The sequence below is a fragment of the Oryza sativa genome, chromosome 7, assembly GCF_034140825.1.
Source record: "Oryza sativa Japonica Group chromosome 7, ASM3414082v1".
NCBI lineage: Eukaryota > Viridiplantae > Streptophyta > Magnoliopsida > Poales > Poaceae > Oryza > Oryza sativa.
Window position 1 is genome coordinate 21,469,320 of NC_089041.1, and position 24,207 is coordinate 21,493,526.

The window sequence follows — 24,207 nt, forward strand, 5'->3', positions numbered from 1 at the left end:
CACATGGCAACTAATACTCCCCCGTTGACTTTTTAACAAACGTTCGACATTTCGTCTTATTCAAAAAATTTATGTAATTATCATTTATTTTATTGTGACTTGATTTATCATCAAATGTGCTTTAAGCATGACATAAGTATTTTTGTATTTGCATAAAAAATTTGAATAAGACGAATGGTCAAATATTGGTTACAAAGTCAACAGCGTCATACATTAAAATATGGAGAGAGTATAATCTACTGACCACTTATACTATTGGTGATCAACGTAGACTAATTGGCATCTCTCAACAGATTAGGGGACGGCAACATAGCTTTCAGCCTTTCCACCTATCACAATATCGCTTCGGCGGATTTATCCTTTTTTTTTTCGAAATGACCTTGGCAACTTCTGAAAAAAAAAAGAAACAAACATGGTCTCTGTATATGTTATATTTATCCTTCTGCAGCATATCCCTCCTGCCGCTACCCGAAACAAAAGAAAATTATAATGGGTTTGTGCTAATATACATCTCAACATAAATTTTTAGAAAAAAAAAGACTAAACCAAAATTTAAAGTTTTGGCAAGTTCGAATTTCAACGGTCCTAGTAAATAAATCACTCTCTTATCTCAACTATTGATAAAACAGCCTGGAAGTTGTTTTGGTGTTTCTTAACCCCACATATTACTTGCTTTTGCCCTCAATTTTTTTCTTTACACACAAGATGCATACACACAATCCCACACCCACGTACATTAACAGACGCCAAAACGGACAAAGACTGGTGATAAATCTTGGACCTCATTAAAATATTGTTGGAATCATACCCATATTTGCGTAATACTTATGCACAATAATTTGAAAAAAAAAGTGGGTGGAACTATATGTTGGACTATTTTTACCAACATATACATCAGCTGGGAAAGGTCCATCTTACACTCTTAATATATAGGACTGTTTAGTTCGCGAAAAGAAAATTTGTAGGTGTCACATTGGACGTTTGATCGGATGTCGGTAGGGGTTTTCGGATACGAATGAAAAAACTAATTTCATAACTCGCGTGGAAACCGTGAGATATCAATTTATTAAGCCTAATTAATCCGTCATTAGCACATATAGGTTACTATAGCACTTATGGCTAATCATGAACTAATTAGGCTCAAAAGATTTGTCTCGCGATTTCCATACAAACTATGCAATTAGTCTTTTTATTTATCTATATTTAATGCTTTATGTATGTGTTCAAAGATTTGATGTGATGTTTTTAGGTAAAAAAAATTTTTGGGAATTAAACAAGGCCATAATGTGTAGGTATAGACGTTAAAACATCTACTCCCTTCGTCCCATAATATAAGGGATTTTGCGTTTTTCTTTGCAGCGTTTGACCACTCGTCTTATTCAATTTTTTTTGAAATTATTATTTATTTTATTTGTGACTTACTTTATTATCTACAGTATTTTAAGCATAACTTTTCGTTTTTTATACTTGCAAAAAAAAATTGAATAAGACGAGTGGTCAAACGTTACAATCAAAACTCAAAATCCCTTATATTTTGGGACGGAGGGAGTATATATCAGCAATTCTATCTTTACCAGACTCAGCTTTTTGTCAGTAATTCTTACAGTAGATTATCTTTCGCTAGAGTTTAGGTACTATGTAGAGGACTCCACCACCCCCACGCTATTGATGCCTTCCTCTCGTTCAATCAGCAACACGCCAACACCTGCAATTAGAACGAAGTTTATTAGTAGGTCAAGTGGTCAACCATGGGGAGCTTTCGATGGTGGCGTGTAAGGCTCCTCACATCCAGCATTCTTATCTATAATTAATTAGTTGGTTCGTCCCATCTTTCAACATTTTTTTTTCTACTTGCATCATGCATCATATATTGCATGGCCTAAGGCGCCTGCCTCCGTCCCATAAAAAAAACCAATCTAGAATTGGATGTGCTATATCCTAGCACATTAAATATGTTCCATCCAATCTTAAGGCATGTTCAGATTATAGCTAAAATAAATCTTACCAAATTTTGACAATATCAAAATTTCAACAATTTAACAATATTGCCAAGTTTTGACAGCATTTATATGTAGTTATTAGAGTTTGGTAAAATAAAACTAAATGGATGCAAATATTTGACAACTCTAAAAAATGGTATGCCTTTGAAATGATAACAATCTGAACAATCCCTTAGGTTTTTTTATATGATAGAGAGAGTAGCTATCTACATCAAGCCTAGCAGGGGAGAGCCAAACAACTTATCGTTTGAGCAAGTTTAATACTCGTCGAAACTAGAATTCAGTAATATAAACAGGGTAGCGCACGGGATCTAAAAGTTGATGGATACAGAGACAAGAATTTAGACAGGTTCAGGCCCTCTCGATGAGAGGTTATACCCTACTCCGGTTTAGGGATTTGAATCCACCAGGTGTAATATAGATCTAACGATCTGGTTATGAATCTGCCCCCAAAGAGGCGTCATGCCCTCCTTATATAGGCGAAGGAGTAGTCTTATAAGATAGAGACCATATCCCTTATAGTTTAGATCTCCTATACCTAATCTACAAACTTAACAAACCAGGACTACAAACCGTTCCTTGATAGACAAGTAAATGTTATACCCGAGTCCTAGTCTTTATATATATTCTATATACATGATCTATTCCCTATAACCAGTCGGATAGCCTAGCCATGTGAGTATGTGGTACCCATAATTCTCCACAATATTGTCTTGGGGGGACTTTTCTCTGTTAACTGTTTTGTTGTTTTGATTTGGAGCTGGTTCAGGCTTTGCACTTATGCCTGTTGAACCTTCTGTAATAATAAGTTGGTCGTTTTGTGTTTCAGGAGTTCTTAAACTGTTCCAGATGTTCAGGAGTTGTGATGTCTAGTTCCTTTCTCCTCTAGTGCTCGAATTGCCTTAGAAGGTGGAATAGGATGGCACCTATATATGATGCCGAAAAGAATTGGGTATGTTTCAGTTGGCGATGCTTTTATTTTAAATTAAAGAGGAAGCGAGGACGTGGGCGCTGGCAGGTGCAAAGTGCTTACGCGAGCTCTTACGTACCCAACCATGTATTGTGTATAGAGTGCTTTCTATTTTCCTTTATTCCTTGGGGTTGTAATTTTGTACTTCTATATTTAATGAAAAACACAATCTCGTGCAGTTTTCCTTTTTTAAAAAAAAATTCAAACCTTTGCAGCGGTTATGGAAATGGTAGAGTGCATTGATCCTCTCTAAAAATAAATAAATAAATACTTCTTCATGTTTTCAGTTCTGCTTAGGAGTCTGATCATATGCACATACATGATAAATTGCTCAGGGTATGTAACTGAGGAATTTCATCCAACAGGAATGAACGGTATATTTACTTATTTCAATAGACCCGACTGGAAAAACTGCTACAAACATATCATTTTATTTTTGCCAAACGATGTGGACTTGTTCTTCGATATCCATCCCCACTATCGCGAACTGATGGTAGCTAGCTTAGCCCTCGGTCTTCAGTACGCTTTGTCCAGTTCAAGCATTGGCGGAAGGACGCAGTTTCCAATCTCTGAAAATAATTCAACAAACACCTAAGATCACCATTTAACTAGTTGAATCATCACGTAGTGTACAAAAACAAGTGTGTATTTTTTTTACGCAAAATGTACATTATTAGCACTTGAAGGTTTCGAACGCATTGTTAATGGCATTTAGTTTCAAAACAAAACATACAATGGAGATTAAAATGGCACGTGGTTGTAAGCCACGAAAGAAGATGGATCAATTAATTAGCTATGTTTGCTTCGAAAAATTATATATGGGAGAAGAAATGCATGGGCAATAATTTTTGAAAGCAATATCTGAAACAAACAAGATGAGAATATCTGTTGAGCTTGAACTCACCTGGTGCCTGGTAGGTAATGGAACCAGCACCACCGAAGTCACACGAGCCACTGACTCGGCCAACACGCTGGTAATAGTCGTTGAATGCGTAGGATGCGTGCGCCACCTTAGTGTTAGGCTCGAAACACCGTGCACCGGGCTGGATGGCGCTGCAGTCTGCACAGCTGCCGCATGCATAATCTAGGGCTGCCTGTAGCCGCATGTCCCCAACTGCAGGGTTCGCGATACACCAACTTGGATTTGGGTCGCAAATGCCTGCAATTTAGTAGATAAACAGTGAGGCAGATTTATCAAATGGTTGTGAGAACTAAACAAAATTGCATTTTAAGAAATATGTGGTCGTAGGAACTAACTTTCTGATGGTTGGAAGACAATATAAGCAGCGCCAGCAAAGTCGCATGTCCCATTGGCTTGGCCCATCCGCTGGTAGTAGTCATTGAATGCGAAAGACGCATGCGCAACCATTGTGTTTGGCTCGAAGCAAGGTTTGCCCTGTTGGATAGCGCTGCAGTCTGCGCCGTTACTACAAGCCCAATCCAACGCCGCCTGCAGCCGGGAATTCCCCACAGCTAAATTTGCCACGCACCAGCTCGCCTTGGTGGGACAAATACCACCACCATGAAAATCAACCTCGTAAACCTTTGTACCGTTAGGGTAGAACAGGCCGAAGTTGCGTTCTACAGATGCTCCAGCCTTCTTGTTCTCGTTGAAAAGAGCGAAGATGTACACAGAGACATCAGGCATACCAGAGGCTCCAAACAGAGCGCGTCTGATAATACCATTGTTGAATGCTTGGGCGTTAGCTTTTGTAGCCACATCCACTTCGGCATCAGCTTGTGTGGTCAACTTGCGGAACTGACCACCGGAGGGATGCCCACATTCCGAACATTTGACGGGCACCCTTGGTGTCGGGTGCCCCCATCTTGTTTGGGCCATTGAGGCCCTCACACTATCACCAGAAACCTGATTTATAGCGTAGTAAACAGCATCGAGCTGGGCATCAAAGAGACTATAGTATGTGATGTGGCTCCACGGATCGACTACACCGGCGTTGGGGCCAAATGTAGCGTAATCGCGGGAGATCTGGCCTTTAGAGTTAGCCCAGGCAATATATGGGTAGAAATTGACCATGAGATATGAGTTGGTCTGTTGCAAGAAATCGATCATGGGACTCATTACCGACTGGGCGATGCTGTCTTGAAACACACCCTTGGATGATGGCCATGACACATTGACCGCATCAAAATTAATGGGTGTTGATACCTTTATGATGTCGGCAAGGCCCAGTCTCGCTAGCGCCGTCTGCACATTCTTCATCGCCGGTAACAGCTGAGGGGTCAAGTTGGGTGCTTGCCTGAACACCTCATTCCCCACAGCCACACCATTGATTTGTGTGCCCTGGTTATAGTACGGAACAATGTTTGTTTTCACCCAGTCTAGCGCACTTCCCTGATCGTGGCCTGCAGAAGCAAGGTCCTTGTTGGGTAGTGCCACCATCACCTTGATGCCTGTGTTGGACAGCGATCTCAGCACCGTCGGGTCGGCGTCGTAGATCCTCACCTTCGTGATGCCGTTCTCCTTCAGAAGATTCACCACGGCCGGTGGATCCATCAAATCGTCCGCGTCCCTCCCGTAGCACACGCCCACCTCGCCAGCCTCTGCAGTCAGTGGTGGAGTCAGAAAGATAGATTTTTGAGCCCAGGCAAACTTCAATATAAGTGCCCCTTTGAATCACAGAAATGAAAAAACGGAGGAATAAGAAAAACATAGGATTCTGACAGGAATGAAAGTGTAAAACAGAGGATTGCAAAACACAGGAAAAACGGAATGACTGTTTGATTGGACCACAGGAAAAACACAGGAATTTAAGGAGAGATAAAGACTCAAAGGATTTCTTCCATGAGGTTCTATCTCTTATTAAAATTCCTCCAAAACTTGTATGGGAAGAGGTATTTAATAGGAATTTCATAGGATTTCATAGGGTTCATTTCTTTGATTCAAAAGGCTTTGTAGGAAAAATTCCTATAAGAATAAAATCCTCTAAAATTCCTATGAATTTTCTTTCAATTAAAGAGGGCCTAACTAGTATTTGTTATTTTCTCATTGATTTATCCATCAATATTAAAATTTAATGGAGTTTTCGCCGGCGAGCCGGACTGCCCGGGCTAGCCGAGCGGTCGCTCTGCCACTGACAGTGCAGTGGAAAGCTAAGAAACACCGGTTCTGTTGGTACAAAGCTGCACATACTTAAGCATATCTAAATAATACTACTAGTCCAAAATAATCGAAAGCGTTTCTACGTTTGCCATGGTTACCTGTACGGGAGATGGAGAGCAGCAGCAATGCGGTGGCAAGGAGGAGGGAGCAGAGGAGGTGAGTGAGTGCCATATGTGCTCTGATAGTTTGATCAAGACGAATTTGATGGTTGGGACAGGACTGAGGTGCAGGAATTTATAGCAAGCTAGAAATTAAAGCAACAAAAGTCATGGCACGACAGAGTAGAGAATGAAGAACTTGATACCTAACTGAGTTATGAAGGAAAGCACATATATGCCATTAGCGGGGTAGGGGGCATAATTATGTACTGCTTCAGCTTATCATTGCGCTTGTTTATCATCATTAGGTGAAAGCCACATATACAGGCATAACGCATCATAAGCACGTCCGTGCGGGAGTGTGTCACTAACACATGCTCGAAGAAACCGAGGCCAGCAACAAATCATTTGCCTCAAATAAATCCATCCATTTAGCATAGATCATTTTTTTGGAAGAATCTATATTTCACCATTGACAGATTATCAGTTCTACAACCTACCTTTAATGTCAAAGTGAACGTAACTGAACTGATTAGCTTCCTTGTGGTGGAACCTGCTTACCTGGGTTCAAGTCGTAGATTTGACACGGGTGCTCACATTTACGGTAAATTATTCTTTAGTATTAGGTGATGTACTTCACATCGACAACGAGACACCCGTGGTGATTTCGTCAATTTCAATATATGATAGATAAATCTTTCGGAGATGCTCATAGAGGCAGGATGTTTGTTTACCGGGGTGAGTGTGCGTGTGTTATAAACATCTATGTTTGTACTGTGTTTCTAAAAACATTAGTTGTTCTACGAAATACCACCGGACAAGCATTTTTCTTGTTCCAAACCATAGACTATATTAATATTATTGATACTAAATATTTAATAGTGTATTAAATAGATTGATTCTTTATTAATTTAATAGCTTATTCTTGTAAAAATGGTCCATATCAATTACATTTATTAATTATTAATTTTAGAGTAAAACACATAACACTTGAAATTGAGATTCTAATATGGATACAACTTCATAATTATAAGAGTAAATTTCATAAAACTGCACGTTTTGTAGTCCAAGTTGCAGAAAACCACACACACTTTGACACTTGGCACTTAAGTACATATATTTTGGTAGTGTAGTTTCACAAAACCACACTGTCAATGAATGGATTCACCCGCGAGATAACGTGACTGTTTCACTTAGGATGAGGACATGGCATCCTATTGCCAGCCATCGCACGAAATTAATAGGATGCCACGTTCTCATCCTTGATGGAACAACCACGTTATCTCATGGGTGAATCCATTCATCGATAGTGTGGTTTTGTGAAACTAAACTATCAAAATATATGTACTTAAGTGCCAAGTGTCAAAATGTGTGTAGTTTTCTACAACTTGAACTATAAAACATGTAATTTTGTGAAATTTACTCTAATTATAATGCTAAATACTTTTAAATTTCTAAAAAAACAAAGAGTTTAATTTACAACAACATATTATATTTAGCATAAATTTAGCATATTCTTTTGATAAAAGATCTAGTTTATATATTGATTTTGGAAGCACAGTATAAGTGGTTTTCATGTTTCGATAAATATTTGTGGTTGTATTCATTCCGATTTATATTTGCTATATATGTATCTTTATTCAGTAATATTCAATCAAGTTTCTTAATTTTATCTGAAATTATCGTTTACTATTCTAATTTGAAAAAAAATATGGTTAGGGTAGTGTCGAAACATGAATTCGGCAATAATAAAAGGGGGTAGCGCACGAGACCTAAAAGTGGATGGATGCGGAGACAAATGATTTAGACAGGTTCAGGCCCTCTCAATGAGAGGTAATACCCTACTCCTGTTTGGGGATTTGAATCCGCCGAGTATGTATTGATCTGACGATCAGGTTGTCTCATGCCCCCTAGAGGGCCTCCTGCCCACCTTATATAGGGTGGGGGGCAGGATTACAAGATAGAAACCTTAACCAATACGGTATCGGTTTCCTAAATCTACTTTACAATATTATCAAACCAGGACTTTAGGCTGTTCCGTAATATATAAGGAAACGTAATACCCGAGTCATGATCTATTACATATTCCATAGATATAAGTTATCCCCTATGACTAGTCGGATAACCATGCCGTATGGGTATGGGGTACCCATAATATCCACAGTAGCCCCTGAGACCTTCGCAGTCGAAAAGATAATCTTCTCTCGAACCAGATTACTCCAAAGCCGAGTGCTTCAATCATCTTTGTCATGGTCTCCCGAGTACTTTTACCAAATCTGAAGACTGTGGAGGGCTGGAAAATAAAGTCAGGTGCACCGACTAGATGCACCTAATAGGTGTAGCCCCCGACAATGTGGTTAATTGAACAAACCAAGCATATAGTCAAGGAATAAATAATCCAACCAACCGAGTGGTTTTGATAATCGTAATCAACCAAGTGACTTGATATCAATATATAGCATATGCGGTGTGAATCCTCCAAATAACATGATCCGAGTGATATACCAACTGCTTTGTAAAATATGATGAGTGATATAGCAAAATAGCTATAAAGAAGCTTGTATATTGTGAATAAAGAAATTTCCAAAGTATTGGGCATACGCCATGCGCACACTGCTTTAACAGATGTGCTTAAGTCCCTAGAAGACACATGGTTTCACCACACCCGGAAATATATGGCATATGTGGTGTAAAATCCGAGTAAATAAACTCATAAAGGTTTTACCAACCGCCTAGAAAATGACCACAATATATAATCAGCCTAAGCCATAATATTGGTCAATAAAAATGCACACTTACGTGGCGAAAAGCAATGATATTGTATCCAATCAATTGCTTAAAAACCCAAACAGCACATTGACTTATATATAAAAAAGTCAGCGGGACAGCTATATAAAGCTTTACTGTTTGACACCTTTTAAGATGCATTGTACCAACTCCTAAAAAGTTAAGTAACTGCGGTATAAAAGGATTTTAAGGTATTGGGCACTTGATCACGCGCACTTTGGCCTAAGCAAAAAGTGCCTAAGTCCCTAAAAGAACGTGACAGGCCACACCTGAAAATATGGGCTGCAGACATATTAGGCCTAGGCCAAAAAATATGCCTTCGATACCCTTTAAAGGATGACGCATGTAACATGCTCCCTAGTAATAAATCTTCCGGGTAATATAGACCAAGTGTAGCTCATATGAATAGCTTCTGATCTGAATGATTATCCCTTATGGGATACTCCAAAATAAATATAATAATTGAATCCCGACTGGCGCAAGTATTCGGTTGATAGCCCTTACGGGGAATAATAATTGGTCCAGTCTTTGAGCATAGAAAATAGACTCATGACTATGAATCCATGTGGAATGTATCCGGAACAAGTCCAAATTGGAGATATAATCCTCACGCTTGAGTTGATGAGCCCCTGAGCATATAGCTTGTCCTTCTGTCATAGTCAAAATTGTCTATTGGCAATAGCTGACGCAGTCGGCATGGAGATGAAATGACCAACATGAAGACGAAATTGCTCATCAGAAGTAACGGAAGATGTCAGTGGTAGTAAAAACAGTGACACCAATCAAAGGTAATGAAGTTGCATAACCATGGAGGCGAAGAAACCAGTCAGCGACAGACAGATCAACTAACAATGAAGATCAAAGGCGATGACGAAATCCATCAATCATGAAGATGAAGAAAATAGTTGACGACGACAAACGCAACCGACATGATGAAGATAACGATGTCGGTGATCCAGTCAATAGCAGTGTAGCAACCAATGATAATGACAAAGACGCTCATCAACATTTGCATAGTAGGTCAACCGTGAAGGTGAAATAATAAGTCGGTGAAGACATAATCATCCATTAGCAACAGCGGAGATGTCAGGGCCGATGAAGCAAAGGTGCTGGTGATGATGTCAGTGACAATAATCCATCAAATTAATGTTATAGCTGTTGTAGATGCTTCACTTGGAGGAGAGTTGATGCTGTTGTCCAACTCGTCTAAATCAAAATATTTGATGTTGTTGAAGTAGAATGTCTGTTCTGAAGCAAAGATGAAGATAATGACTCCTGGATTTGACTCGTGGGTTGATGAATTGATTTCTTTAGCTTGACATAAAATTTGTCAAATTTTGAGCCTTGTATTTGTGTAGCCCCCGACTCTTTGATTAGTTGGGAAACAACTGAACATAGAGTCGAGACTGTAGCTTCTTGTCGTCGAATAGTCATTGCTTGATTGAAGATATGTGTTGAAGATGTCCAAGTAGAAATCCTGAATATTGAAGAGCCACTTGTTGTAGTAAAATAACACGGCATCGCATGCCGAGATGTCGAGGTTCACAAAGACGTCGTGGTTGGTGAAGTAGCAAAACTTGCGAAGTAGCACCAATAGAGTTTGCCGGTGCCGAAGATAATAAAGATGAAGTCGCTCCACCATGATGACAAAGTTGTATTGCTGTAATGAAGTGAACACAAGTCGGCGGTAACAGAAGCAAACCGGTGGTGAAGACGCGCAGTTGTGAAGATAAAAGCACCAGTCGGCGACAGCATAACCAGTCGGCGACGGAAGACGATGATGTTCATCAGTAGTGGTAGCTGTCTAAACCAGACGTAGAGGTGAGGGCACTAGTCAGCAGTAGACGTAGACAGCTTGCGTCGAAGATGATGATGCCTATTAGCGGTGACGGCGATGTAGCCAGCCGTGAAGAAGATAGCATCAGTTGGCGTCATAACAGGCCAGCCGTGCAGGCGGTGACACTAGTCGGTGGCGGACGAGGCGGCCGGTCGGTGAAGACGTAGACGCCCAACAACGGCGGCATAATAGGCCAGCCGTGCAGGCGGAAACACCAGTCGGCGGCGGGCGAGGCGGCCGGTCGGTGAAGACGTAGACGCCCAACAACGGCGGCATAATAGGCCAGCCGTGCAGGCGGAAACACCAGTCGGCGGCGGGCGAGGCGGCCGGTCGGTGAAGACGTAGACGCCCAACAACGGCGGCATAATAGGCCAGCCGTGCAGGCGGAAACACCAGTTGGCGGCGGGCGAGGCGGCCGGTCGGTGAAGACGTAGACACCCAACAACGGCGGCATAATAGACCAGCCGTGCAGGCGGAAACACCAGTCGGCGGCGGACGAGGCGGCCGGTCGGTGAAGTCGTAGACGCCCAACAACGGTGGTGTGACCAAACAACCGTATAGGCGAAGACACCAGTCGGCGGCGATGACGGCAAGCCGGTGGTGATGTTCTGACTGATCCATTCCTGGAGCGTAAGAGATAAGCTTAAAGCCATGTATCCCTTTTGTGCATATCTGGATCTGGATCCTGCAGAACAAACATATAGGATGAGTAGTATCTGATATAAATATAATACTCGAGAAAAAATCAAGTATTTTAAAATATTTATAAATATGTATTTCTCCTCTTGTCAATTTTGATTTCCCTAAGCAGATGACTCCGTACGTTTAAACACTCTGTCCGACTAGTCATAGCCCCCAAGCATCGGGAGTCGGCCTAGGCACTTCCCAAACATACATATGAGTGACATGAGTTTGTCATTAATGGAATAAAGTTTCACGAATCAGAATTTACTACTCGGGTACTTTTGCAATTGTAAAGAGCAGAAAATAAATTTATCTTATCTCTATGCTTTTGATTTATTCTGAATAATACTTAGAACCTTGCGTTACTCAGTCCATCCAACGAGCCCCCGGGTGCTAGGAATCGGCCCAAAGGCAACCATCCATTGGCAAACCAAACGGAAAGCATAGGAAGATAGAACTCCATAACTCGATAGGTACTTTTGTACTCAGATTGTAAAGAGCAGAAAATAAATTTATCTTATCTCTATGCTTTTGATTTATTCTGAATAATACTTAGAACCTTGCGTTACTCAGTCCATCCAACGAGCCCCCGGGTGCTAGGAATCGGCCCAAAGGCAACCATCCATTGGCAAACCAAACGGAAAGCATAGGAAGATAGAACTCCATAACTCGATAGGTACTTTTGTACTCAGATTATGTCGCAAGCAATCAAGATAAATATTATGAAAAATATGATATAACATCTGTAGCCCCCGACTCACTAGTCAACGGCGAACCAGTTGATGTAGTGAGGCGAAGGAAAAGACAAAAATATCATATAAAGAATAAAATAAATGATGACTTAGCTTTGTAATATTCCCCTCGGTGATGGCAGAGGTGGCCAATGTGGGAACAAAGTCGTCCATTAATAATAATGAAGACACCAGTCGGCGGCGACGAAGGCTGTCGACGGTGAAAGCGAAGATGCCCACTAATGGCGGCATAATAGGCCAGCCCTGTAGGCGGAGATACCAATCGGCGGCGGCGAAGACAAGCCGGTCGGTGAAGACGTGGACGCCCATGAACGGTGGTGTGACCAATCAACCGTATAGGCGAGGACACCAGTCGGCGGCGACGAAGGCAGGCCGGCGGTGAAGTCGTAGACGCCCAACAGTGGCGGCATAATAGGCTAGCCGTGTAGGCAGAAACACCAGTCGGCGGCGGCGAAGGCCAGCCGGTCGGCGAAGACGTGGACGCCCATGAACGGTGGTATGACCAACCAGCCGTATAGGCGAGGACACCAGTCGGCGGCGACGGAGGCAGGCCGGCGGTGAGGTCGTATACGCCCAACAGCGGCGGCATAATAGGCCAGCCGTGTAGGCGGAGGCACCAGTCGGCGGCGACGGAGGCAGGCCGGCGGTGAAGTCGTAGACGCCCAACAGCGGCGGCATAATAGGCCAGCCGTGTAGGCGGAGGCACCACTCGGCGGCGACGGAGGCGGGCCGGCGGTGAAGTCGTAGACGCCCAACAGCGGCGGCATAATAGGCCAGCCGTGTAGGCGGAGGCACCACTCGGCGGCGACGGAGGCAGGCCGGCGGTGAAGTCGTAGACGCCCAACAGCGGCGGCATAATAGGCCAGCCGTGTAGGCGGAGGCACCACTCGGCGGCAACGGAGGCAGGCCGGCGGTGAAGTCGTTGTTGTTATCAGCAATGGCGGTGGCGAAGACAAGCCGGCAAAGTGGACTCGCGGCCGATCGACCGGAAAGCTGAGACGCCTCGACTCCATGACCAGCATTAATCGCCTCAATAGTGCCGCGTAATTATATGCGAACAACAACAAAAAATAACAAGAGATTAATCTGAGATTAAAAATCAATATGATAAATAATGATAAAACTAGGCGTCCGGCGCTGGACGAGTAGTTAGCATGAGTAGATATATAAAAAAAATTGCTCAATGGAAAATATCACATAAAGAGGAAAAATAAAAGCACTTAGCTTTTTTCTCAGTGTCCTCCGTATATATGTGTTAATGGGTGGACAGGAGATCATATCGGCAGCTTGTGACAGACATGCAATACATGCATGAGTGCTGCACTTCCCTGCGTGAAAATTGCTCCTATTGATTGGCTCAGATTCCACGTCGACTCCAATTTAGATTAGTAATTGAATATCGCCAGGAGATTTGACATCATCAGATGATGGACTCGGCATGTCAAACGATCAAGTTGACGACTGACGTCCCGTCGGAATTTCCGGCGGCGGCGATGCAAGCCGAACTCCAGAAGAAAAGAACCGGTCCGAAGATGAAGGCGGTGCTGACGGCAGCCATAGGAGATTGAATCTGAAACTTGCCGCGGTAGATTGTTGTAATCCCTCGATTGAGTTTCCCCCTGACTGATTTGGATCAAGTCAGAGAAGAGGAGCTTGAAGAAGTGGTCGACGGAAAGGAAGTGAAAACTCCCGAAGCGAAAACGAAGTCGGCGACTCATGAAGTTAATTCCATCGCGCTCGTTGATAGGAAACTCGACGCAACCCCTACCTGGCGCGCCAACTGTCGAAACATGAATTCGGCAATAATAAAAGGGGGTAGCGCACGAAACCTAAAAGTGGATGGATGCGGAGACAAATGATTTAGACAGGTTCAGGCCCTCTCAATGAGAGGTAATACCCTACTCCTGTTTGGGGATTTGAATCCGCCGAGTATGTATTGATCTGACGATCAGGTTGTCTCATGCCCCCTAGAGGGCCTCCTGCCCACCTTATATAGGGTGGGGGGCAGGATTACAAGATAGAAACCTTAACCAATACGGTATCGGTTTCCTAAATCTACTTTACAATATTATCAAACCAGGACTTTAGGCTGTTCCGTAATATATAAGGAAACGTAATACCCGAGTCATGATCTATTACATATTCCATAGATATAAGTTATCCCCTATGACTAGTCGGATAACCATGCCGTATGGGTATGGGGTACCCATAATATCCACAGGTAGTTTCTGTTTGTTTCTAAGCCATTTTAATCCCTAGTGGCGCTGCCACAAGCCCACAAAGGGCGATGCTCTGAAAGTCTGAAGTTTCTGAGGCAGCAACGGTAGCGAAGCTTCAAACCAGCAGTGCCTAACTAGTAGAGTGGGGCACAGTGGCCTGGAATGCTGTGCCGTGTGCCCGTGTGCCTCCTTCTCTTTTCTTTTCTTCTTTTTTTCTTTTTTGCTTTTCATAGTCTCAAAGATTACAGATGCTTCTTTATCTCAATGATGGTTAGTAGAATTATATTCCACGGTTCATAAATTCCTTCCTTGCTTGGAACCGTATGTAATTTAGGGTGTGTTTAGATCTCTTAGTAAAATTTTTCACCTCGTCACATCGAATGTTTGGAAACATATATGAAGTATTAAATATAAACAAAAAAAATAATTAATTACACAGATTACGGGTAAATTGCGAGACGAATATTTTAAGCCTATTTGTGTCATGATTTGACAATGTGGTGCTACAATAAATATTTGCTAATGATGGATTAATTAGACTTCATAATTTCGTCTCGCAATTTACAGGCGAAATCTGTAATTTGTTTTGTTATTAGTCTATGTTTAATACTTTAAATGTGTTCCGATGTGACACGTCAAAACTACTTTATACCCATAGATCTAAACACTCCTTAAATATACTGCTACTTGCTACACTCGTTTTCTTTTAAACCTTGCATAAGGTTGTAGGCTGCATGCTATACCTTAATTAATTAGATAGAGCTTAGGATCAAGTGCAGATAAGAGTTTTTTTTACCCTTTGGTATATATTTAGGGCCTGTTCGGTGGCGCTAGCTGCAGCAGCTGCTGATTCATATCGTCACTTTTGTTTTACGTTCGCCCCTGATTACACCCTCTTCCAATATGAGCAAAACGCACCTCCTGCAAAAGGCCGATAAAACAAAGTGTCGACTATGCCATGCCGGCCCGATTCTTCTTGAGCCGTGCCTAGGCCGGGCGGGCCAAATGGCCATCTATAATCACATAGCCTTTTTGCAAATCTTTCCTTGACAGGTTGGAAGGGTTCACTCTTCATTTTACCCTCTGGGGTAGGAAGTCTTCTAGGTACTTCTCTTCAAAAGTAGCTCCCTCAACTCCTAAAATTTCTCTGTCCCTTGGGCAAGAGATGTTAAACTAGTTAGGCTCTGATACCAATTGTAGAATCGTAAATGGTCTTTCCCACCCCAAAAGCTAGCCAATGAGGTGAGGGGCTCCCCCATTTATATATTAGGTTTTTTACCCTTCCACAACCAATGTGGGACTATTTAAAAAACGACACTTATAGTTGGCAATAGGTGATGGTTATTAAAAAAATCGACACATATATTATAGTTGCCGGTTTTGAAAAAATGGGTACCCGTACAAAATCGAACAGAGCCGAACTGACACCCATTCATCCTTATCCACTTCCACCCAAAGGCTTCTCGCCTCCCTGTAACATCCTGAAAATTCAAGACAATAAAAATCACTAAAATTTTGAACTTTTTAAAACTTTTGCATTATGCTGGTTGTTATGATTGCTATTGCTTGCCAAACCGTAAGTGATCACAAAGAAAGTAAAGTAAGGATCTAAAATTTAAGTAATAGATAAATTTACGAGAATATAATATTGTTAATCCTACAAATAATTATGCACAAGATAGTTAAGTCAAATATTAATTTCTATTACAAATTACAAATCATGTATTAAATATTCGAACCATGATTGATAGCTTGATGTCACAATTAGCTAAAGAAATAGTAAGATTAAATCTAATTCATTTGAATCGAATCTCACATGAAATATAAGAACACATGAAATGATGATCACAACTATAGTGATCATGTTTATAAATAAGTAATTCACCGGAATATATAGATTGATACTTGCAACATGTCGCCGAGTTACTCATGACATGAAAATCACTCATATAAAATAATGGTCATATAAATAAATTAGTCCTTATATATAAACAAGAATATGTGAGTGTTTAAAATTAGATTAATGTTGTACCGAGTCTTAATATACTATTTATAGAATAAATAGATTCAACCTATCCGTGTAAAATATATTGCTATAAGTTCGTTCAATGTGCTATTGTAATAAAAAGGGCCACACTAGGATATTTTAGAACCCTCAAAGCCTCCAAAATTATCTAGGCTAATTTTAGAATTAGACCTCATTTAAATAATACAATAGAAAAATATATATAAGAATAAAATATGGGTAATTTGGTAAACTTTCATCTAAATTAAAACATATATTGGGTAAACCTTATTTATGTAAAAATTAGGATTTATAGAATGAAATTTATACAAGGGATAAACTAAAATCGGGTTAAATAGAAAATGGCACTGTTCATTGCACTCTAGGTGTTTGATGTGGTCCCTAGCCTTCCCCCTCCTCTCCCACCTCTGCCCCTAGCCGCCCCGAGCCGTCCATCGCGTCGCCGTCGCGTCGCCGTCATCACGCGCCGCGCGCCATCGCCGTCGCCATCGTCGCCGTCGGCCTCGCGCCCCGTGCCGCCGCCTCGAGCCCCGTGCCGCCGCCTTGCACCCCGCGCCGCCGCTGCCACGCTGTCGCCGCGCCGCGCGCCCGCCTGCCGCCGCGCGACCGTCCCGGCGCCGCGCCGCGCTCCCGTCACCGACCGTCCCGTCGCCGCGCCGCGCGTCCGTCGTGTCGCCGCTGACGCCCCGTCCCGTCGCCTCGCGCCCCGCGCGCCGCCTCGCGCCCCGCACCCCGCGCGCCGCTCGCCTATCGCGTCGCCGCCTCGCATCCCGCGCCTCTGCCGTGCGGCGTTATCGTCGCGTCGCCGTCGCCGTCACACCTAGCCGCGCCGAGCCCCGCGCGCCGCCCCGAGCCCCGCCGCCCCTCCCCTCTCCTTCTCCCCCTCTTCCCTATAAATATCCCCTTCCCCCATTCTCTCCACTCCATCTCCCCCTTCCTCTCCCCTCTTCCCTCTCCACTGCGCCGCCGTTCCCGTGCCGCCGCGCCGCCGTTCCCGCGCCGCCGTGCCGTCGCTCCTGTGCCACCGTGCCGCCGCTTCTGTGCCGCCGTACGCCACCGTCGCCACCGTCGTCGTCGCCGCTGCTGCCGTCGGTGAGCCGCCCTCCTTCCCCCTCGCGTCCACCGCCGCCACCGCTCGGGTAGGAGGGAGAGCCGAGAGAGAGAGAGCCGAGAGAAAGAGAGGAAGAAGAAAAGAAACCGAGGGAGGGAGAAGCCGAGGAAGAGAGAAAGGAGCCGGGAGGGAGAGAAGAAAGGGAAAAAGAAAGAGAGGAGAGAAAGAAAAGAAAAGGAAAAGAGAGAAAAAGAGAAAAAGAAAAGGGAAAAGAGAAAGAAAAGAAAAGGAAAAGAGAGAAAAAGAGAAAAAGAAAAGGGAAAAGAGAAAAGAAAAGAAAAAGGAAAGGGAGAAAAAGGAAAAGGAAATAAATAGGAAATTAGAGGGAGTTTGGGGAAGTTTAGAAAATTTAAAATAATTAGAATTTAATTATAGATTAATTATAGTCGTAGAATTGCAAAATTTAATATAAATTATGGATTATTCTTGGTAATTTCTATGAGAAATCAATTCGCGGTAGTAATTTAGATGTAATTAATAACTAGACAAATAGATGAATTCTTATAGATTATTATAGATTATTTTTGGGTAATCCCTATAAGTAATCGATTCACGGTAGAAATTCGGATTTAATTACTAGGGATTTTAGCCGTGTATTATATTTAATCATTTAGTCATAGACTAAATTAAATCATATAATATTTCTAGGATTTCGTTCGATATTTAGCTCCAATTTGAGTGAAACTTGAACCTAAATTCATCTAAATTCATAAGCTTTCCAATGATATATAATTCACTAATTGATAAAATATATTTATAAATATTAAATAATTAATATCAAGATGATGCATAATAGTCAACTTAAAAATATGCTAATAAATAAAATTAGTATTGTACAGTAGAGTGGATGTAATAATATTTGTCTCTAACATGTCTTGCCACTGTAACAACCACACAAACTAATTTTATGTGATGTCTCAAATGAATGGATGTACAGGAAAATACTAGTACTTATTTAATATTCGATGGCCATGGCTTATAGGTTATTTAAATCAAGTATAGCCTTATGATTATGTAACTAAAATATAAACACACATAGATGAATCTTTAACCTGTTTAGGAAAATAATAACAGAGCTAGATGTGGAGGAATCACTAAGTAAATTAATCGATGCAATACCATATAGAATAGCTTATATATGCCTAAATTGATTACCACTTATTAGTAACCCAATAGAACCAGTGCTTAAACTTGTCGCATCACATATACAATATCACTCATAGAAACTAGCTAATATATAATTAAACTACAATATATTCAGGAATCACTTAGAGCATTGGGTAGTACACTTTCTAAATAAGCTCATGTACAGTAGGCGACCAAACCTTATATGCTGTTGCACACATATATTGTACATCCCATTATAGTTACACAATTAATTTATCTTTTTTATATATTAAACTGGGGAGTATATAACAAACATGAATAGTAGATAAGTACTAATTATAAATCTTGACCTCATATGTTCATAGTTCAATTGTAACTCCGGATTGTTCATTAAGAGATAATCTGTAACTATAATATTATAAACTTCCCGAATTTAACATATAGAGCATGGATAATTATTAACCTTTTATAATTTATTGTGACAAGTAAAATATGTTCATAATTAAAGTAAAGCTTCCATCAATAAAATAAATAATACAAATGATTCACTGTAATTATTTGATTGATCCTAAATCCATCTAACAACAGAACCTCTAGTATATGACCGTCCTATTTAGATAGATGCATGCTTAGCCATAATCCTTCCATAAGCCATTTGATAGACTAAACCACCGATTAGCCAAATATATATGTATCCCATAAATGCTATGTTGGTTAACTCCTAAATAGGCCACGTTGACAATAGAAAGATTAAGAAACCTTAGCCCCTAGCATGATTGGGATCCATTAGCAAACACGAATAGTACATTTTGTTGCGCATATTTGATTGTTGTTTGAATATTGGTTTTTCTCGCGTATTATAGACCTTTTGTATCGGTTAGTCGTGAGGCAACGTCTGCAACTTCCAGGAGGTGAAGGTTGATCAAGATTATATCAATAATAAGGATTATCCTGAGCAAGGCAAGTCATCACTATTCCTTGAACATGTTGATCCTAATTGTGAAATTGTTTTGTTTACAAATAAAATTGCATGCAATGATGAACATCCTACTTGTGATTATGCCATGCCTTGATTATTGTTTACCCTTAAAATCCTTGTAACCATGATTACGTATGAGTCCCTAGTCAATTATGACAATTGCTTAGAAATGCTATTCTAGAATCATGCATACTCATATTTATCAAATGCTATATGCTTGGGCAATTACCTTTGGGAAGGTAATTGAGATGCGGCATGTGGAGACATGAGCGCCACATTGCCATGATGTTGATGACATGATTTTTGAAAGGAGAAATAAAATTAAACAACTGTTTTCGACTGGGGCGGACGGAGGATTTGGGTGGTATCTGGAAAAGGCTAGTACCATCCCCGGTCAATTAAGGACCGAGCCATGAAGTTAAGCATGAAACGACCCCCGTACAACCGTACTTCTCGAATGGGTATAGACCTAGCGGATTAGATAGCCGAGCGGAGGCAGTATCCCTGCATAGATGGTTCACCCCTGAGTGAGGCAGGTGCGCTACAATGGGACAGCCGTTGAGGTAGGGCCGAGAGGCGTGCCCTACATCGGTGTCGCCATTGGTAGGACTGCCATGAGTGTGTGAGAGAGAGAACTTAACTTGAACCATAATTTAATATGCGTGTGAGACTTCTCTTTCCCGGGAGCGCCAGAACTCCTCTCACTGCTAGAAACATGGACGCCTAGAGTGCATGAGGATTTAAGTTCATGGAGCGGGTACTGCCAATGCGAGGTTATCGAAAAGCTTTGCCGTGACGCGTCTCATGTGTTGGGACGAGGCTCATGTGTTGGGCAGTCGCGGAGTGCAGGTAAAGTGTACATCCACTGCAGTGTGAGTAAACTAAATCTATTTGAATAGCCGTACTCGCGGTTATTGAGCACCGGGACATGTATTACACTTGGCTAGACTCTAAATTCTTAACTTGTGGGGGATGGGATATTGCATGATGAATTTTATGCTGATGGAGCCACATCCCGAGAGGAGGGAAGGTGGACATCCTCAGAAAACCATGATGATTCAATGGCGGGAAGCTATCCTTGGGATGACAATGGATGGTGGACCGAACCGTCGTTGTTTAAAGTGAACACTGGTACTAAAATTTGATCAGTCTATGCTAGGTTTTAGGCTTGTGAAAAGAATTGTAAAATTAGCTTTATGCAAAAGAACCTGAAGCCATTCCTTGAAATACCCTCTATCATATGCATTGTTGTTGTGGTGGCTTGCTGAGTACGGTTGGTACTCACCCTTGCTATTTATATATCTTTTAGGGGAGTGTTGAAGAGAAGCCCTTGTCGGTACGCTTGCGTATCCCACAAGATGATCGGAGTGCGGTCTTGTTCTAGGTCTCGTTCCCCAGTCGACTGCCTGTGGCATGTTAACCGGGCCCTTATATTATTTTGTCTTCCGCTGTTGTTCTCTGATAGTTGTTGGCCTACCTGGCCCTAATGTAAGTATTTAATTCTTTTTAGCCTAAATTCATTCGTGATATGTTGTGATCCAACTATGTATGTGTGTACCAACTACTGATCCAGGGATTGGTACGGATAAACACAGAAGATTTCCGATTTCCAAAATCGGGGGTCAACACTCCCTCTCCCACCTGCGGTCTACCTCCTCTCCCTCCCCTTCCCCTTCCCCTCCTGCGTTAGTCTACCCTGGCTGGCTGATGACAAGGTCTTAGAGCTTGGTGTCTGCGCCCATCCACCCCCGCCACTTCAGGCCACTTCCCCTCCCCACGCACAAGGAGATAAGGCCAGAGGCAAGGGGGAGCACAATATGGAGATGGAGGCAGTGGTGGCGGCCGGTGGCGCTGTCGACGGTGATAGGGTGCCATTGTCGAGCACGCCTGGAGGGACAACAACGAGTCGGCGTCGTCATCCCGCTCGTCGCTCTCCCGCGACGGTGTCTTCCTGCCGGAGCTCCACCCAACGGTAGCAACACCTCTCCTAGCCCATATGTTTTATTATTTTGAAGATTATAGGTGCCGGTTATACTGATAGAACCGACACCTATAATCTCTATAAGTGCCAATTTTAAAACTGGCACCTATGCAGTTAGGCATCGGTGCTGACGAATTGAACCGGCAACTATGAGAGTAGTGAACATCCCATATCTTCTTTGAGCTTCTTTCGAGAAACCACTCAGAGGATCCTCAGACGGGTACGATCAACGCATTCACGATGTAGATGACGCACTGCTACATAATTGCTTTTCGCAAGCAGGCATTTTCAGTTTTCACAAACGGTGCTCCACCTGCCTAGAGCCAGGTGCCTATAAAAATGAAGATTTTCGCACATCAACACTACAACCGTACGCAAACACTATTTTTCGCAAGTGGACATGTTATGTCATCCGCCTGCACTAGAATTTTGGCAAAAACAAATAAATAATCCCAAAAATCTGTAAAATCTTACCGTCAAGGGTCGAGAAGCTGAGGCCACCGGTGGCGGAGGTGCCGAGGTGCGCTGCAGTGGAGAAGCCCAGGTGCCCATCTGTCACCGGGCCAATCGCTGCTGGCAGCTCCCACCCGTCGAGGGGGCGCCTCAACTAGATCCAACCATCGCAGCGCCGCCACAGCTGGATCCAATTGTCACGAGGCCACTATTGCTAGATCTAGCCGCCACCGTTAGATCCGGCTGTTGCAAAGCTTCCGACCGTGGAGGAATTGAGGCGCTCGCGATAGTGGAGGAGGAAGAGCTGAGGCACGCAGTCACCGCAGTAGTCGTCGTCGCTCCCGAGGCCGACGACGGTGGATGCGCCCCTCCCGGGACAGGGGATGGTAGATTAGCCACTTTACCACCCTCGCGCGAGTCGCGATATGCCATTGTCATCATTTCCCTACCCACCACTGTCGTCGTCGTTGTCGCCCTGTCTACTGGCGTCAGATCTGACCATCACAGGGCCATTCCCGTCGCCGCTGTCGTCACGACCGTTGTCATCGCTCCCATGGATAGGCGGTGGGGGAAGGGGGACGGGTGCTAGAGGAGCGGGTGAGGAGAGGAGAATGGATGGACACACGAGTGTGGAGTGAGGAGATTTTTTTAAAAAAGATTAGAGAGAAAAAGAGATGAAGAGGGAAGTAGGGAACGGGGCAGCTGGCTTGGTGAGACTGACATGCAAAAATTGATTTTTACATACGAGTGTGTTGTCTTCCTCCCGGGCCGATAATATTTTTTTTGAACATACGGGCCGATAATATTATCACAGACGGATGATGTCATAGCCGAGTAGCAGACCGGTAAGCTAGAGAGGGGCCCCTATGCGAAAATCGTTAATGTGGTAGTGACGCTTCCTCCCACATTCATTCCTTTCCAATAGACACGTCAAATGCCGCGCGCTCCTCTGACCGTGTGTCCAAGCTTCATGCTAATCAAATCAATCGATGCTCCCTTTTTTTTTCCCTCAAAAAAAAATCGATGCTTCCTTTTTCCAGCGAGCGATCTGCATGCGCATGGCTTTCCAGATTCCATACCGGATCAAGGTTCCTGAGCAACGGATTGAGATCGGGTTACACTTGTAACTGCAAGATAAAACTGCACACAATTTTGGCAATCTATTTTTAGGATCAACGGTTCAGATCGGAGCTACAGTATTTTTTTCTATAGTACTATGCGCGGTACAGCATGCAATCTGGACCATCCAATTTGCATCCAATGACATGCACTACTGCTGCTTAAGTTGCAGTCACAGTAGTGACTGCAGCTGACCCGAATCCCTGAGCAACATCACCTATGCCTTTGCTCTTGTCACCATCGGCCGGAAAACTCGTGGAAATTAAAACCATTGAGTTAGGCTCTGATAATCAGATGTTGTGGCTGGAAAGTACGCACGCGCGGGGTCTAAAGTCTGAAAGGCGGCGACTACAAAATCATCAATCGATCACATTGCCTTTTTCATTGAAACCATATTATGCTGTCATATCCTCGAGTATTCGTGTACCAATATACTCCGGAAAAGCTAAAAATACCGCGACAATGACATCTGAGTCAATGACTCGTGATAACTAAGTACAGAAAAATTGGCACATGATTTTCCAAGGCCATGCATGCTTTGCTGCCACACGGCCGCCCAAGCAGGAAAGGCAAGCACATCCTCTATCTTTCCCTAGTGTAACAAAGCGATGCAAGTTGTTGCTTTTCCCCGGGAAAGTGATTATATTTCATCAATAGATATCCCCTCGTTTCGTACATACCACCTAAATAGTCACTAAAAATTTTTTAAAAAATTTTTAACATAGTTTAATATGAAATATATCACTCTACAAACATGCAAGTTTAAATTCAACTTCTACAAGTTGTAACAAAAATAACAAATATAGCTGCGAATGTACAATAACTATTTTTAGTTCAATTTGTTCTTTTTGTTGCAACATGTAAAAGTTGAATTTGGTATTATATGTTTGTGGAGTGATATATTTCATATTAATCTATATATGTTGTCATTTCTTTAAAATTTTTTGATAATTATTTAGATGA

At 42.5% G+C, this 24,207-nt stretch overlaps 1 protein-coding gene across 1 annotated transcript; it reads right to left on the minus strand.

Annotated features, from left to right (window-relative positions):
• Window positions 1-3,209: 3,209 nt before the first annotated feature.
• Window positions 3,210-6,298, minus strand: LOC4343490 (glucan endo-1,3-beta-glucosidase GIV). Its single transcript, XM_015790025.3, has 4 exons — window positions 6,190-6,298; window positions 4,228-5,532; window positions 3,875-4,129; window positions 3,210-3,539 (listed from the first exon to the last, which is right to left on the minus strand). Exons 1-4 carry the CDS (start codon window positions 6,260-6,262, stop codon window positions 3,487-3,489), a joined length of 1,686 nt encoding a protein of 561 aa, XP_015645511.1. The 5' UTR covers window positions 6,263-6,298; the 3' UTR covers window positions 3,210-3,486.
• Window positions 6,299-24,207: the final 17,909 nt, after the last annotated feature.

Bases quoted from the DNA above. Each gene is read 5' to 3' on its own strand.
- LOC4343490 (XM_015790025.3), bottom strand. From the start codon at position 6,262: ATGGCACTCACTCACCTCCTCTGCTCCCTCCTCCTTGCCACCGCATTG. The intron at 4,130-4,227 runs GTTAGTTCCTAC...ACTAAATTGCAG, and splicing joins TGTCTTCCAACCATCAGAAA to GCATTTGCGACCCAAATCCA. The intron at 3,540-3,874 runs GTGAGTTCAAGC...AATTATTTTCAG, and splicing joins CATTACCTACCAGGCACCAG to AGATTGGAAACTGCGTCCTT.